This window comes from Dermacentor albipictus, chromosome 4 (assembly GCF_038994185.2).
Source record: "Dermacentor albipictus isolate Rhodes 1998 colony chromosome 4, USDA_Dalb.pri_finalv2, whole genome shotgun sequence".
NCBI lineage: Eukaryota > Metazoa > Arthropoda > Arachnida > Ixodida > Ixodidae > Dermacentor > Dermacentor albipictus.
In genome coordinates, this window is record NC_091824.1 from 146,441,684 (window position 1) to 146,457,361 (window position 15,678).

Below are 15,678 nucleotides of genomic sequence, written 5' to 3' on the forward strand. Positions count from 1 at the left end.
CCCATGAGGTCCGAATAAACAGTCGGCGACTGTATATGCTATTTAGTACTTTGGAATTTCTGCAGATATTGTGAACAATTACTGTGGGGTCCGCCTTGTTCCTTTAGAGCTTTTTGAAGTAATTTCTTTAAATGTGTCAGCATGCAACATCACTTTTATTGCCTCATTCATCCAAAGCAAGAAATTTTTACGAAGTAAACAGATGAACTCTTACTGTCCTTTCACACTTACCATTCCCGTGCCGTTCATACTCAGCAGTAGGTACAATGCCTCCAGACATTATGTGTGGTGGAGGAGGCTCCGGAAGCCTGTCTGTGAGGCTCGAGGTCATGGGGTCACTTGGTGGCGGTGGCTGATGAGCAGGGGCCATGCTACCGTAGTGCTGACTCTGTAGCATTGAGCTTGGAACCATTGATGTCGGCACCTTGGGCATTTGGTGGCCCATGGCACCCACCGACATTGGACCTGGTGCCGCTGGATTCTGAATCGTTGGGTGAGCAACACTCCCTGGTGCTATGGCCACCATTGAGTTCTGGGCAACACCAGCTTGCATTGCCGGGTTCTGTGCAACACCTGACGGCTGCTGTTGCTGTCCCATGTGACTTGGGTGGTTCAAGGTGTGGTGGGGCATTGAGTGGTGGTGATGGCCTGAAGGAAGAGATTAAGCTAAGTTGTCAGTCCAGCCCAAACTAGCACAGCACATGCTCTTTGATCAGATGTCGAAGTCAAAATTAAATATAACAAACACAAACATAAAAAAGAATCTAAAACTTTGTTGGTCATGGTTCAATTCAATGAGTATTCTACTGCTATAATGCAAATGCAACATCTGGGACAACATCTGGGACAATATGCAATATCCGGGACCTGTTGTCATCCATTCTCATAAAGTTTCCCTTTTAACAGCGGAACTGTTTAGGGGCTCGCAATCTCCGCTGAGCGTGGTTGTCAGTGCGCGTCTGTCATGCCAAGCGAAGGTCCTGGCTGGGCCGACAGATGCGCCATCTCTCTGTCCAGCGGGGAACCGCCACAGCAAGCATCTGCATGGAGAAGGTTCCCTACTGGGCCGACAGATTATCAGCGTGAACCAGGTGGTGGGAGAGGAGGAGGTGAGCGGAAAGCGGTATACTAGAGAGAATGCACCTATCAGACGGCCTTTCGCGCCATGGACGCAGAACGGTTAGGAGGTCCCTAGTGCGCTCACCAGCGAACTCCAGCCCATACACACTCCGGAAACAGCGGACGGCAAACAGCTAGAATGTCAGCATGCGCTTGTCGAAGCATTGGGTTCTCCTGTGCTTCCCCAAGAAACGTGAACCACAGAACCTAGCTCAAAGCAACGATACAGATGATAAATGACAAGATCGGAGTAATAAACAGAGGATAATCACACAAAACCAATAATTACTCAATAACAGAATAGATAATCATAAGAAAAGATATGTGATCACACGAAAAGAACAGATAATCACAAGAAAACAACAGAAAAGAACAGACAATCACAAGAACAGACAGGAATAGATAATCACAAGAAAAGAATAGATACTAAAGACAATCACAAGCAAAACAGGAGAGCCACAGCTCCGCTGTTTCCTCAAATTTCACAAGCGTGGAACTGGCTTTAATTTTTTCATTGTTTGCCATGTTGTGCAAGTCGTGCCACTGTGTGCTACACTGATGGCAATGCTGGCAAAACAACAGAAGTACGTGGCCAAGGACTTAGTGATCAAAGTTGAAATCTTGCAAGTGTTGAAGGATGGTGCATCCGGACAAACGTCACATGAAAACGCAAGACTCGAAGAGAAGCACGTTGGATACGTATGTGAAAAACAAGCAACAAATCCTGCAAGCCTTCAAAGGTGAAATGTTCCTTGCTTCAAGAAAGTGGCTGAAGAAGCTTTGTTCCAGTGGGTGACTGACTGTCATGATGTGCATCTGCCTTTGAATGGACCTCTGATAATGGCACAAACGGGGAAGTGCCCAACAATGATGAACACCGATTCACTCAAGGCTTCCGCAGGCTGGTTCACGAGGTTCCAAGAGACACACGAGCTCGTTTTCAAAGTGTGTGCAAGAAAAAGGACAGTGTTGATGAAAACATGACAACCAAATGGAGATATGTGCAGCTGCTTCAGCACATCGCTGCATGTCACCCAAATAATTTGTTCAACGCTGACAGGACGGTACTCTTTTTCAAGGCTCTCCCAGATAAGACGGTGACCATCAAAGGAGACCCGCACATTGGTGGCAAAAAGTGCAAGCAAAGAATAACTGTGCTTCTTGCCACCAATATGAGTGGGATGAAGTGGTTGCCCTTTATGGTTATTGAGAAGGCTCCAAATCCATGCTGTTTTGAAAATATCAAAAGCCTTCCTGATGAACACAGGGCCAATGGGAAGGCTTGGATGACCTCAGATATTTTTCGAGGCTGGCTGCAGCAGCTGGACCGAACGTTCTCTTCCAAGGGGCGCAAAAATTATAATGGTTGTCGACAACTGCAGTGCACATAACTGCATGATCGAAGTGAAAAGCATGAAAGTAGTTTTTTTTTTTCATTTAATACCAATTTGCTATTCAACCCACGGACCAGGGTATCATTCAGTAAGTGAAATCTAAATACCGAAGAGAAGTGCTAGAGCGGGTGCTTTTGCGCTCTGAAGTTAAGAAGCAATATGAAGTGGACCTTCTCAGCACGATGCACATATGAACACACTTCCACCTGTTACTGGCAACTGTTCTCAGCACAGCAGTTTTGTAAGGCCTGAGCCCGAGGGTGTGGCAGTAGCAAAAGAGGTGTCGGCAGAGCCCAGCTGTGATGACTGCCTGGGCTTTTAAGCTGTTTTGCCAACTGATGCGACAATTACAGACTACACCACAATTGACAAAGGCGTCCTCACAGCTCGCTAGCTAACCGAAGAGGGAATTATATAAGTTATGCACACCCCAGACAACCACAGTTCTGATGAGGAAAGGACATGTGAGGAGGACCAGCCGCAACCTCATCACACCTTGTGGGATTTGGGGGCCATGGCCTCAGAGTCTGGCACCAACTGAGGGTCGCTTGCTAGCCTATGTCCCCGGTGTGTCTCGTAACGGGTAGCTGGCCTACGCTACCGGGCATGACACAGAGGCTAAGTAGGCTCATGCGATCGTCCGAGCCTTCTTGACAAGGGTTGCTTCTATTGTGAAGAGTATGAGGTCAGGAGGATGGAGAAATGGAACAGGGGATTTATTCAGATAGGAGACGCAAACTTATTAACAGAACAAGGGATATTCGTACTGGCTGTCGCACAAAGCACAGTACATCGTTCTCATAGCATGAGCTACATGTCAGAGCAGACTTCATCTTTTTGGGAGGACACGTCAGCACACACCAGCACACCAAAAGTGTCCCTATTCAAAACAGTTCATTTCCCTAGGGGACTAAACTAGGGAATCTGATGACTGTGTCTCGGCCAATCATGATCGTCGAATCGTTGAAGTCGCACCCTTCCGCCGCACTCCATCTCCAATGTTGCACAATCACTTCCGCGTATGGTGCAACCTTGTGGCAAACTGGGAACCTGATGTCGACACTGTTCCATGGAAGATGCTGGCCCCTTGCAACAATTAGTGGGCTGGTGGTCATTACCACCTTGAAGGGAGCTTCTCTGTTGCTCCGTCACAGTCTATGTCAGGCCTTGTCGCTGTCTGGGCGATGCTGGCAGGATGCATCGCGAGCTTCGCCAAGCTGAAGTGATTTGGCTCAGGAAAGCAGGAGAGATACGAAGGTTGCTGTCCCTGCTGGCTGATCGTAACAACCTCAAGAGAGGCCACTGAGCTGCTTTTAATTTAAGATAATTCTTGTTCAAACACTTCCGAACAGCTTGGGTGCTGTTGACCACTTAGGAGAACATGGAAAATTTGTAATATCAGTTAGGGTTTAAGCAAGAAAGCAGACATCTATAACAAGGTGCTTTAGCAAATAAAGGTATGCTGCTACAGCTTGATCTTAATGCTCTTTGTTGTTCATTCCTTAATTTGGCATTTGAATAATTCGGACATTATTTCCGGTCTCGTGAGATATGAATTAACAAGCTTTTACTGCATCTCGCAATATTGCTTAAGGAGGAGGAGGAATAAACTTTATTTGTGCACAGCAGATTTGAGACCTAGGCCTCTACCTAAATGACGGCCTCGAGCCCTTGGGCCCTGGCGGCATCTTCGGCCTGCTGGATTGCCTTGCGTTGGTCTTCCGGTGCACAGCTGAGCAACACGGTCTCCCATTGCTCTCTGGTCTTAATTATTTCATTCTGTATGGGTGTACGACGACAAGCCCAAACCATATGTTGTAGGTCTGCCCTTTCTTCACAGAATCTACATCTATCCGTGTAAAGGTCCGGGTAGTAGCGGTGGTAGGCCACTGGGTTCGGATATGTATCTGTAAGAGGCGCCATGCCGTCGCTTGCCGTCTATTTAACGAGGAGTGTGCCGGGGGGAAATGGGCCCTTCCCAATTTATAGTGTTTGGTGATCTCGTTAAAGCTGGTCATCCGGTCTCTCTCCGTTCCCAGTATTTGTTGCGTGTCACCTGCTCGGCCTGTCAGTTCTCGAGCCAGGTTGTGCGCTATTTCGTTCCCGGGAAGGGAGGAGTGTGCGGGTGCCCATATACCGTATTTACTCGCATAATGATCGCACTCGCGTATTGATCGCACCCCTAAATTTTGTCGTCAAAATTCGATTTTTTTTTATTTCCCGCGTAATGATCGCGCCCCGAACTTGTCGCAGCGATATGTCGTGTGCTAAGTCTAGCGAATAATGATCGTGCTTACCACCTGTCGAATGCTACGCGAACGACTCTTTAAGACAAGCCAAGCGGCCTGCACGCACTAAACATTCTTAAGTAGATGCCTCATTTCATTACTTTCATCACTTTCCGCACTTCTATGACAAAATGAGGTACAACCAAACTTGCCTTTATTATGGGTTGGCTTTATTATGGCTGATGTCAACAAGAACAATAAAGGCCCATTTCGATTCTTTTCATCTGCTTTTGCACTCGTGAGCACGCAACAAATCGCGCGCGGCAATGATATTAGCCACGTTTACTCTGATACGTTAAAAGTGTACCCTATTCATACGCCGACGCTTGTAACACAGCTAAGATATTCGCCCACCCTTAGCGGAAACGTACCGTATTAGCATAGTAGTGAAGACAGATGCCGCAGTTTCCGCAGCATGCCCATCATGTGTTTATATGTCACTGGCTGCTAAGCGCGCCCACCTGTTTCTGTCCCCTCAAAATGGACATGGCTACGTTATTGCCGCAAACTTGCCGATATTAACGATATTAATCATCACTGATACGGAAGAAAGTGTTTCAATGCACGTAATGTACTCACGAGAAGAAAAAAACATCGCGTTCGGCGCGTTCGGCTTGCTCCGCCAGCCGCCATTTTTGTTTTGGTGTCCCGCACCCGCAATCTCACATCTCGCAGCAAACGCGGTACGAAAAAAAAAAAAAATTTTTTTTTTCGCGGGAAATTTAACCCGCGTAATGATCGCACCCCTGAATTTGCGTCAATTTTTCTGACAAAAAATGCGATCATTATGCGAGTAAATACGGTAATGTGAATGTCGCGATCTTCACGAAAGTTGTTTAAAATTCTGAGTGCTTCCGGCGAGATTCTTCTTTTGCATAGTTCTTGACGGCTGTCTTGCAGTCGCTTACTACGATGTTAGCTTCCGTGGAGGCTATTGCCAGTGCTAAGGCAGCTTCCTCCGCCACCTCTGCCTTCCATGTTTTCACCGTCCCACTAACTCTGCAGTCACCCTCTAGACTCGTAGCAACTATCGACATACTCTGTCCATTTGCGTACTCCGCCGCGTCCACATAGACCACGTCCCTGGCATTACGGAATCTTTTGTGGAGAGCTCTCGCTCGTGCGTTTCTTCAATCTGGGTGAAACTCCGGGTGCATGTTTCTGGGGAGTGGGGGTATTGATAGATGTTCCCTTATTTTCCTTGGGATGTCTCTCCGCACTGCATGCTGTGCTTCATAGGTTATTCCAATGTCATCTAAGATGTGTCTCCCCGTCAAACTCTGTGTAAGCCTTTCATACTGCGCTACTCTCTGGGCCTCAATAAGTTCGTCTAATGTGTTGTGCACGCCGAGCGCCAAGAATTTCTCGTTTGACGTATTTGCCAGAAGTCCCAAGGCTTGCTTATACGCCCTTCTAATAATGCAGTCTATCTTGGCTTTCTTAAGTCGAAATTCTTTTCCAGCCATGGAGTCAACCAAAGTGTTTTCCACGCCTTAACCTGAAAAGTTCTAGATCCAGACTCCGGATATCTTGAAATCTTGAGTTTGAAAATACCAGGAAAAAGGCAACAAGGCAGCATTAGCAGCGTTGCTTGCACTTGCTAGCTAAGCCAGACACTGCGCTGGCCCGCAATCCCCACTTATCCTTCCCCCTTCTTTCTGTTGTAGTTAGTTGCATGAGCCAGGGTATCTTTTCATTTATATTTTTCTTTTAACCCCAAAATAACATATGTCTATCACCCCTAGCACAAGCTTTCTTGGCTGCTCACTGCCACTTTGTTGTGGCCTCATGCAGCAGCATGAGCTGGGAGCCAATGTCCTTTCCTTTAAAGTAAAGCTCTCTCTGCTTCTTCCTTCGACTTTCCCACTGCTGCTGCTGTCTGACACACCGTGTGGTTCACAGCTTGTGTATACATGACAGGAGTGCAGCAGAGAGGAAAGGCAAGGCGAGCAACTCGTTTAGACCTTTGCACTGCATCGAATATGTGTGATGCCCTCCGTACTCCCTGGGCGTTGCCACTTTAGCCTTTTGATAGCTGTAATTATCTGTGACACCCCGCAAAAGCATTGCAGAAGCTGCAGCACTTGCCCTTCTACTACATCTACATGCAAGTTCAGAGGGAAGCTAAATAGAATTGGAGAGGAGGGGGGAGAGGAGGCAGAGAATGGGTAGAACTGACGCAGTTGTGAAATGAGTGAACAAGCCTTGCCACTCTTTGCTCGCAGTTCCCATACAAGGGGGAGAAGGTTGGAGGGGGCATAGGGGAAAAGTGACATGAGAAGGCAAGGAAACAACAACGGCTGCGCACAAACGGGATAAATTTAAGTTCACAGTACGGTACGCTATATTTCTGTTATTTCTGAAAAATAGATACCATGTTAGTTAGTCAAGCCGACTTGGATTTCATTTTTTTTTTCTTAATCTGCTTTTTCGGACACCTGTTTATTCGGACATTTCCGCAGTCCCCGTGAGGTCCGAATAAACGGTCGGCGACTGTACACGCAACCATAGTGCATATGTGCAGCATTCGCTTTGTGTACTACAAGGCTCGTGTGTGTGTTTGCGCTCACATGCAGCAGTCTGACCTTGCTACGTAGTGTGGACCCGGTGTAGTCCTTCAGCAAATTGACCGATAGATATTAGCCACATCCAACTTGTACATTCTTGAAGCGCTATCAATTAGTCTGCCAAGACATCTACCCAGAGCGGCCCCGAGAGCCCACACTGGCAAGCATGAGTAGGACCCGACGTTAAGCTTCGTGTGGTTCAGGGCTAGTTGAGAGTTCAAAACTAGTCAAAATTGATGAGACCGGACAACTACAACACCGATAAGCAGGATGGCCACAGTTTATTTCGTGCACGAGCTGCTGTGGCCCAGCATGAGGAGATGATAGCTGGCTTCTTCCTGAAGTACGTAACTATATTATCGAAATTTGAAAGCACGTTTTCACTTACTTCACTCTGTTTATTGAACTCCATCAATAAACATACACAGCAACATTAGGAAGAAGTGCACGGATCGAAACACCATTTTTGGTTGACGTCAGCTGTTGGTGAATAGCAGCCTTGTATGGGAATCCACTATTTGATGAAATAAGCATTCAGAAGGGAGCGAGGAGCAGGCTTGTGTTGAAATGAGAGTGTGAGAGAAAAGTGACTAAGAGTTCGTGCCACGAACACCTGCAAAACTTGGCTGAGATACTCATAGTAGCGTAGACCATCTGCAAACTGTTTTTTCACCAAGCCCGAGGGGTGCTTCAGGGCCCCTTTACACATATTCGTGCACAGTGAACAAGAAATACGGTAACCACTATGAAAACAACACAAACAGTGAACGCCTTTCACGTAGTGCCCTCTGTTAAAATCTCGACATTTCAACTGGGGTGGCAAAATACAGCAGAATACATGTAAAGTTACTTCCCCGGCATGTTTGCCAGTATTTTACACCATTTGTAGACAGAAAAAAAAAAAAAATGATATTTTTGAAAACAATAAAGAGATGAAAACGTTCAGTGGCTTTCCTATCTGCAACGTCTACCAATATTTTGCACAAGCTCGATTATCAGGCTTTATCCACGGCTTCACCACAGGCTCCATAAAGCCAACAGAAAACAGCGACCTCTATTAAAATTTTGGACTTGATGTGCACGAGTCACATCGTGAACATTGTTGCCATGAAAACATTTTCAGTTGTTTGCATTTTCCCAGAACTTTTATGACTGCCATTTGGCTATTGAGGTTCAATAAAAGCAAAACTTTACATCCTAGGCTCCCATTCTATGGCGGCAAAAGCCCGATTTTGTGTGGTGTGGTCAGGCAGAAAATAGTGTAGCCGGAGTCCAAATTTGAGTGACAATTGCGGTTGCCATTGGATACTTGTGGCCAAAGTTTCTTGAAAGCAAGCAGGTCGTTTGTCAGTGTGCTGCCCTATCATCCCTTCAACCTGACGTGGTGCACGTGCAAAATAGATTTGGAACCTCACACGCATGGCATTTGTCAATAATTGACCCAGATTTTCCAATAGGGAGCACAAGCGAGTGCTAAAATGTAGAACCAAACTGATGCTCTACATGCTGGCCAAACTGTATGACTTCATTCAGCTGAGAGCAGGACTTTTCTTCCCAACTGCACCACAAACAAATGCCAGTTAAAATTGTACTTTAGCTGGTCTGTATACTAGTACGCACACATGTAAGACTTGTATGAAACATTCATAATGCATTGTAGAGTACAGAACGGCATTCATTTTCTTGCAGCCAAGTTAAAATGCATCACAAAATACACCCACACTCCAAAGGTGCCGACGCTGAAATGAACTGCTTAGGCTTGGATTCCAGGGCTAAACACTAGCCAACACATGACTACAGCTGTGTGGTTGCCACTGAACATGCACATCCCACTAAATTTGGCAAGTAAATTCAAAATGAGTGTTTTGGAACATTTTAGCACAGCTCAGTGGTTCAGTTCAAGATGGCGTTATTGACACAGCACTTCCATCCCTGTTGTGGTTAGTTGATAAGGCAATGTGACATGTGCAAAAACGAAAACGTAAGCGTACCTACAGACATGCCAAACCTACCCATGGTATGCTGACTCATTGGGTGCACCATACCCACTTGAGGCTGACTGGCCAGTGCTGGAGGAGGTGTCATCTGGGATGGCGGCAATGAACTCGGGTGGCTGGACCCATGATGGCCATGCGCTGGCAGCGTGGAGTAGCCACTCCCTGGAAGAGCCAGTGAACATTCGGAAATGGACAGGACTTCAATGAGTGCCGCACAAATGTCCTCTAAGGGTGACACAAGGTGAAAAATCATGTTACATTGTTTTTTTTCTGTTGTAGCTTATTTTATCATGTTCGAACATCCTACTTTTGCGCAGCAAGAATGAAAATAATATAGGAGTGAGAAGCAAAAATATATCTGAATGAGCTGCGATGGCTTAAGAAATCGCAGATTTCAGACATTTTTGCCTATCTTCTAGTGGCTTTCACACCAGCATGGTTGGTCGCCAGATCTGCCACTTGCAAGAGGTAGCCTCAGCCCTCTTCTCTTGATAGGAGCATCCATTGGTATCGTATATCCACAGGAAAATATATAGAAAATACTTCTTCCCGAGTTTTTCAAGAGCCCTCACTGGCCTTTTAAATTACGTGACCTGAATCTGGGACTGCCATTGGCTACCACCATCTTAGAATTGTGCTTGCTTCGTGAGGCTTTGTGCTGAACGTGTTGCACATCGTCTCAAAGTGAACCAACTTCTGTTTTGTTATCTAGAGTTTACCACGGTGAGCGCCGAGGAAAAGTGCGACTTTGGCCTTTGGAAAAAATGGAGTGGTGAACCATTCAAGGGAAAATTGCAAACAGAAACAAAGGAGTATGACAAACTCGACTGAAGCGGCAAGTACGCCGATGATGCTCTTGATCGAGTTGGCTCAAGGGGTGTCCGAAAAATCGGATGAGGGGTTGCAAGGTGTCCGAACTTTCGGCAGTTGTTATACATGATGGTCTATGGGGAGAATGGCAGTGCCGCGAAGCAGACCAAATAATCGAGCATGCCCGAATTTTTTTAGTGCGGAAAATCGGTCACTCTGTATACTACCGTAAAAACCCGTGTATAGTACAAGGTTTTTTTCGTTATTAGCGTCCCAAATTTCCGCCTCGTACTATATGCTGATCCGGACAAAAATTTCGAAGTTCAGCTCGAAGTTTTGGTTTCGTTATTGCTCTGTGGCTACGGCTTGCCTTCGCTATTGCAGCGTGGCTACAGTATCGTTTCTTTCTTTGTTGAGTGCGGACCTTGGCAGTCCAGGTGCTAACCGCGCTTCGCGAAGTGCATCGTTTTTAGTGAAGGAGCACGATGTCGGGGGCACGGAAGCAGTACTCGGCAGCTTTCAAGCGAAATGTGATTTTAGCGGCAGAGGAAATCGGCAACAGTGCGGCCGGGAGGCAGTTTGGCGTCACCGAGGGAAGCATCCGCGAATGGCGACGGCAAAAAAGAAGCACTTTTCGAGTGCAGCGGAACGCGAAGAAGCTTTCACGGCCCGAAGAATGGGACATTCCTGGAAATTGAACTCAAACTGACGGAATTCGTCCAAGAACAGCGAGCCGCGCATCTTACTGTGAGCGTGGAGCTCATGCAGGCAAAAGCTAGGGAGCTTGCGAGAGAAAAAGGCCTAACGAGCTCCACCTTCAAAGCAAGCAAGCATTGGTTTTATCGGTATATGTGCCGTGCAGGATTTTCATTGCGCCGGAGAACTTCAATTTCGCAAAAGCTGCCGGAATCGTTTGAAGAGTTACTGGTGGCTTTCCAGCGCCACGTTATTTCATTGCGCAAGTTGAAGAACTTTCAGCTAGGGCAAATCGGCAATGCTGACCAAACACCAGTTTATCTGGACATGCCATCACCCCTCACCATGCACGAAAAGGGCTCGAAACAAGTTTGTGTCTTGTCCACTGGGAACGAGAAGACGCGTGTTACCGTCATGTTGTCATGCACGGCAGACGGACGCAAGCTCCCGCCCTATGTCGTCTTCAAGCGCAAGACAATGCCGAAAGGTGAGCTGCCGAAAAATGCAATCGTTAAATGCCATGAGAAAGGGTGGATGAATGAGAGTCTTGTGCTCGACTGGATAAAGTCCGTTTGGTGTAGGCGGCCCGATGCACTGTTGCCGTTCCCTTCCATCCTCGTGCTGGACGCATTTCGTGGCCATTTGGCCGACTCGGTGAAGAAGCTGTTGCGTGATTGTAATACTGAACTCGTCGTTATCCTGGGTGGAATGACGTCTCAGCTGCAGCCTCTAGATGTTTGTGTCAACAAGCCTTTCAAGGACGCGGTGAAGCGGTGCTATGCAGAGTGGATGCGGTCAGGTGAACCTGCAGTGACGCCGACTGGGCGGCTGAAGCGGGCATCGCCAGCCACGGTGTGCAAGTGGATCATGGACGCATGGGCGAGCATCCCAGAAGACCTTGTGCGTCGCGCTTTCAAGTGCGGGATCTCGAACGCGCTCGATGGCACCGAGGACGAGTACCTCTGGGAGGATATGTCAGACAAGGAATTGTCCGATGAAAGCGCAGCGGAGGACGACAGTGAATGAAGTGCTGAGTCCGATTTAAATAAATGTTTTCCCCAAATTTCTCTCACTCGTATTATACGTGGGTAAAACTTTTTTTTCCATTTCTCGTCCCAGAAATTTCACGTCTTATTATATTCGGGTTCGTATTATACGCGGGTTTTTACGGTAATATGAAGCTATGCCTCCTAAGGAACCCCACCCTTGTGTGCTGAACCTCTGCTCTCCTCTTCATGGTCGCTCATTCTCCTCATGTTTACATTATCCAAAGATTGTACGAGTTGCGCATTTGTAAACTGACGAGCTTTTGCAAGGATTTTAGCATTGTTGTATGCAGTTATTTCAGCGGGTTATATGGGTGGATTTTTCTTTTTTCTTTCCAGGCTGTTATAATCGGGGTCGCGGATCATATGTGGTGTTGGGTTATACGCAGAAAAATATGGCAAATATGCAAGTGTTTTTGCATTTTGCCCCCATCGGAATGTGGCCGCTATGGCTGGGAATTGAATGCGGTTGGCAGTAGGATGCCATAGCTACAAGGGTAAGTGATAATGGAAATGAAGCCACCTGGCGCACTCAGTATACCAACCTCTCCGAGGATGGCCGAGGGGGTAGTTGGCGGCGTAGTTGCTAGGCACCTGTGGTGGGGCAATCGGTGGTGCAGGTGTACGGTACTCTCTAGAGCCACGGGTCAGAGACCCTACGGTGACCCCTCGGTTTGCTTGAGGCGGCGTCGGTGGCTTTGTTGTTGGCGCTGGTCCGGCATTCATCAGAGCCTGCCACAACAACACAAGGACCATTGAATAATGTCGCAAACATGTGCAGCACTGTCAGCAGACACTCTTAGCAGATTGGTGCCTGCTATTGTATAAAAAAAAAAAAAAAGAGCATGCTGGTAACAGCTAGCAGCAACAGACAAGAGAAATACCTAGTAGTACACTGAACACACATTTAAACTTCAATACAGCACACTTTAATGTAGCCAAATTTCCTATATAATGAAACGCATCACTTTTCACAATTTCAGTGCACAGAACACCCCCCCTATTTTCACTTTGTAGAAGTGAATTTCACCAGAGTTTAATCATTTATGAAATTTTAGTTCTACATTGAGACAAGATGGAGGCGTCAGATGGATGTTAACTGCTACTGCAATTAGTCAAGGGAAGGAATTTTGTAAGATGCACTGTATGTTCTTCTCGGAAAGCCTGCACGTCACTAGCTCTGATCTACCAGGACGCCAGTGCGCATAGCTGGCACAGTGTGGTGCTGCGCAATGACACTAAGGGGCACAAGTGTTGGTGCAAATCATTGTACGAAGATCAAGCCAGCTTTGAGATTTAAAAAAAGCTAACGGGAGATTAAATTGAAAAAGGTAGAGATAACCAAGGAAAAGCTGGTTGACTAGTAGGGAAGGTCGACAGAACAGACCTGTTAGAGTCGTAAGGAGAGACATTACATTTCCCTTCCCAGCAAGGTGAAACCTGCCACTGCCCAATACAGTCTACTTCCGTTAATTCGACTCTGACGGGACCAACGAAAGTGACTGTCTTATTCGGCGGGTCGAATTAAACAAGATGAAGTAAAAATGCCTAAACACACTGCTGATTCATTTGGCCAGTATTTGCCAGATTCTAACGCATCTCCGAACCTAATGCGCCCACGTTCTATTTCTCCAATGCAGCAAACTTAGACATGACATTAAAGCCCCTAAACATTAGACCCATGTTGTTCCAGAACAGCATCCCAGGCTCACTCACCTGAGAAGATGGGATGCGGCGAGCTTTGTTTGCACCGCCATTCCCCGCTGAGGACGTGCGCAGCCCGTGTCCAACCTCATCCAGCACTGTGTAATCGATGGGGCGGCGAATGTACTTGACAGGACGCTCCTGACTGGCTGGGGCCAGGATCTTGTGCTGACGAAGCGTGCTCTTGTTGGCCGTCAGCACGCCAATCTCCCGCCGGGCCACTTTCTCCTTGTGGATCATTACCGTCTGGCCTACATATGTGCAAGGTGGTTAACTCTGGAAAAATTCAGTTTTCAAGGACACTAAGTGATGGAAAAGGAAAATGAAAGAGGGTCAGGATAATGTAATGATCCTATTGCAATTATTTTCACACTCTTTGGCAGAGGTGTGAGCAGATGTTGATAAAAAAGGAATACATTAGAGCCTGTTGTATTATATGTGAGAGCTCAGCAGTAAAATATACTCCAGACTTGACACGTTCTGAAATTTAACCAAGTGCGCTAACATAAGTTGGCATTGTTATAGGAAGTACTTACCAAATCAAACATTTGTTAATAATTTCATATACTTTTGTTTAGAGCATGTTTACTCACTTTAAATGCATGACAGGTGATTCACAGTGCATCCAACAGGGGATGCCCATAAAAACAAGAACACAGACACACACTGTGTCTAGTTTCTGCAGTCATCCTTTACCTAATTTGCTGCGATTCAATCGTCTTGCAAGACGAACTAGTCCAAGTTTCCATTTTATTTCAAAGAAAATTCCATGACAGGGAAACACACACACACACACTTGACTTTCTTAGCCATATCACGACCTTTAATTTGTTAGTATAAACTCCGCTTTTTGCATGTCATGTGCATAGGTCTCAGTCAAGCAAATGTTTTCACGTGGGCCTGTGTGTTTCTGTGCAGCCGATGACTTCTCAACAAGCCAGAAAATAAGCTAAGAAAGCGGGAAGAGCAGAAACACGCATCATGATTAAATTGGCACGTGGAAGGACGGTACAAAAAGAATGCATGAAGGACAACTGCCGAACTTCAACTGAGCTTTACTACAGAAAAAGTACACAGGCAGCAGTTGCTGCAGGGAAACATTGGAAACAAAACATAACCATTGCACACATCGTCAGTGCAATCACAACAGAAGCTCATCCGTGTCATACATCACTACAGAGCAGCCTGATATGCACAAGCTTAAAGACAATTTGTAAACACACTATGGCATTTTTCGCTCTTCATGCTTGCAAAATTCTGAGCTTTTTGTGCAGGTTTACCTCTTCTTTTTTTGACAGATTAAGTGACGCTGTGCTAAAGCAAACATTTCCTTCCTTTTTTTTTTATGAGACATGGCTCAAACAATTCTCCCTCTTTCTGAGCCTTAAAACTTCCAAGTATAAAAGTGTCAGTGAACGTTCAACCTTTTCCAATGGTCAGCCTTACTAGCACAATCTTTCCCACCGCTTGAAGAATGTGGCCAGGAAGTGCGGCATTCCCATAGTGTTTTCTGTCCCCGGAGAAACTGGTGCAAATGTGCCAAGGACTTAACTGTGCACAAACATTCCATAGGTGCGAAAAAGCATGCTAGGCACCTTGTACACTCCAGACGGAGGTGGTTTATCGAATAACACTCTCCTGTGGCAAGTGTGACGTAGGCCAAAGTGGCAGATGCATTAACGACCACTTGAGGGAGCTTCAAGCATCGAGGCAGGCCTTCGTAGTGTGAGGTCACTTGGCTGACCCTTGCAAAAGGGGTGTGCACTCCGGGGTTCACTGACACTTGCATACGTACTTGGGAAATTGAAGGCTCAGAAAGAGAGAATTGTGTGGGGCATTTTGCATAAAGAAGGCAGGAGAAGGTTACATTAGTGCAGCATCACCTAATTTGTCAAAAAAGAGAAGAGGTATACTTGCACAAAGAGCTTCGAAGTTCACTGGCATGAAGAGCAAGAAATGTCAGCGTTTTCACAAATTGTGTCTTTAACCTTGCACAGATCAGGCTGCTCCATAATGATGCATGACATGGATGATATTATGTTGCGATTCCACTGACA

General features: G+C 46.4%; 1 protein-coding gene across 6 annotated transcripts in view; it reads right to left on the reverse strand.

The window, feature by feature from the left end:
• Positions 1-15,678, reverse strand: part of Abi (tyrosine kinase Abl) — a 37,660-nt gene that overhangs the window by 16,541 nt on the left and 5,441 nt on the right. For all 6 annotated transcript variants that reach the window (XM_065432129.2, XM_065432133.1, XM_065432128.1 and 3 more), the window contains exons 4-7: positions 13,634-13,872; positions 12,463-12,649; positions 9,381-9,527; positions 232-648 (exon numbers count right to left, since the gene is read on the reverse strand). In XM_065432129.2, the coding sequence (XP_065288201.1) occupies positions 232-648; positions 9,381-9,527; positions 12,463-12,649; positions 13,634-13,872 (990 nt within the window). The remainder of the gene's footprint in view (positions 1-231; positions 649-9,380; positions 9,528-12,462; positions 12,650-13,633; positions 13,873-15,678) is intronic.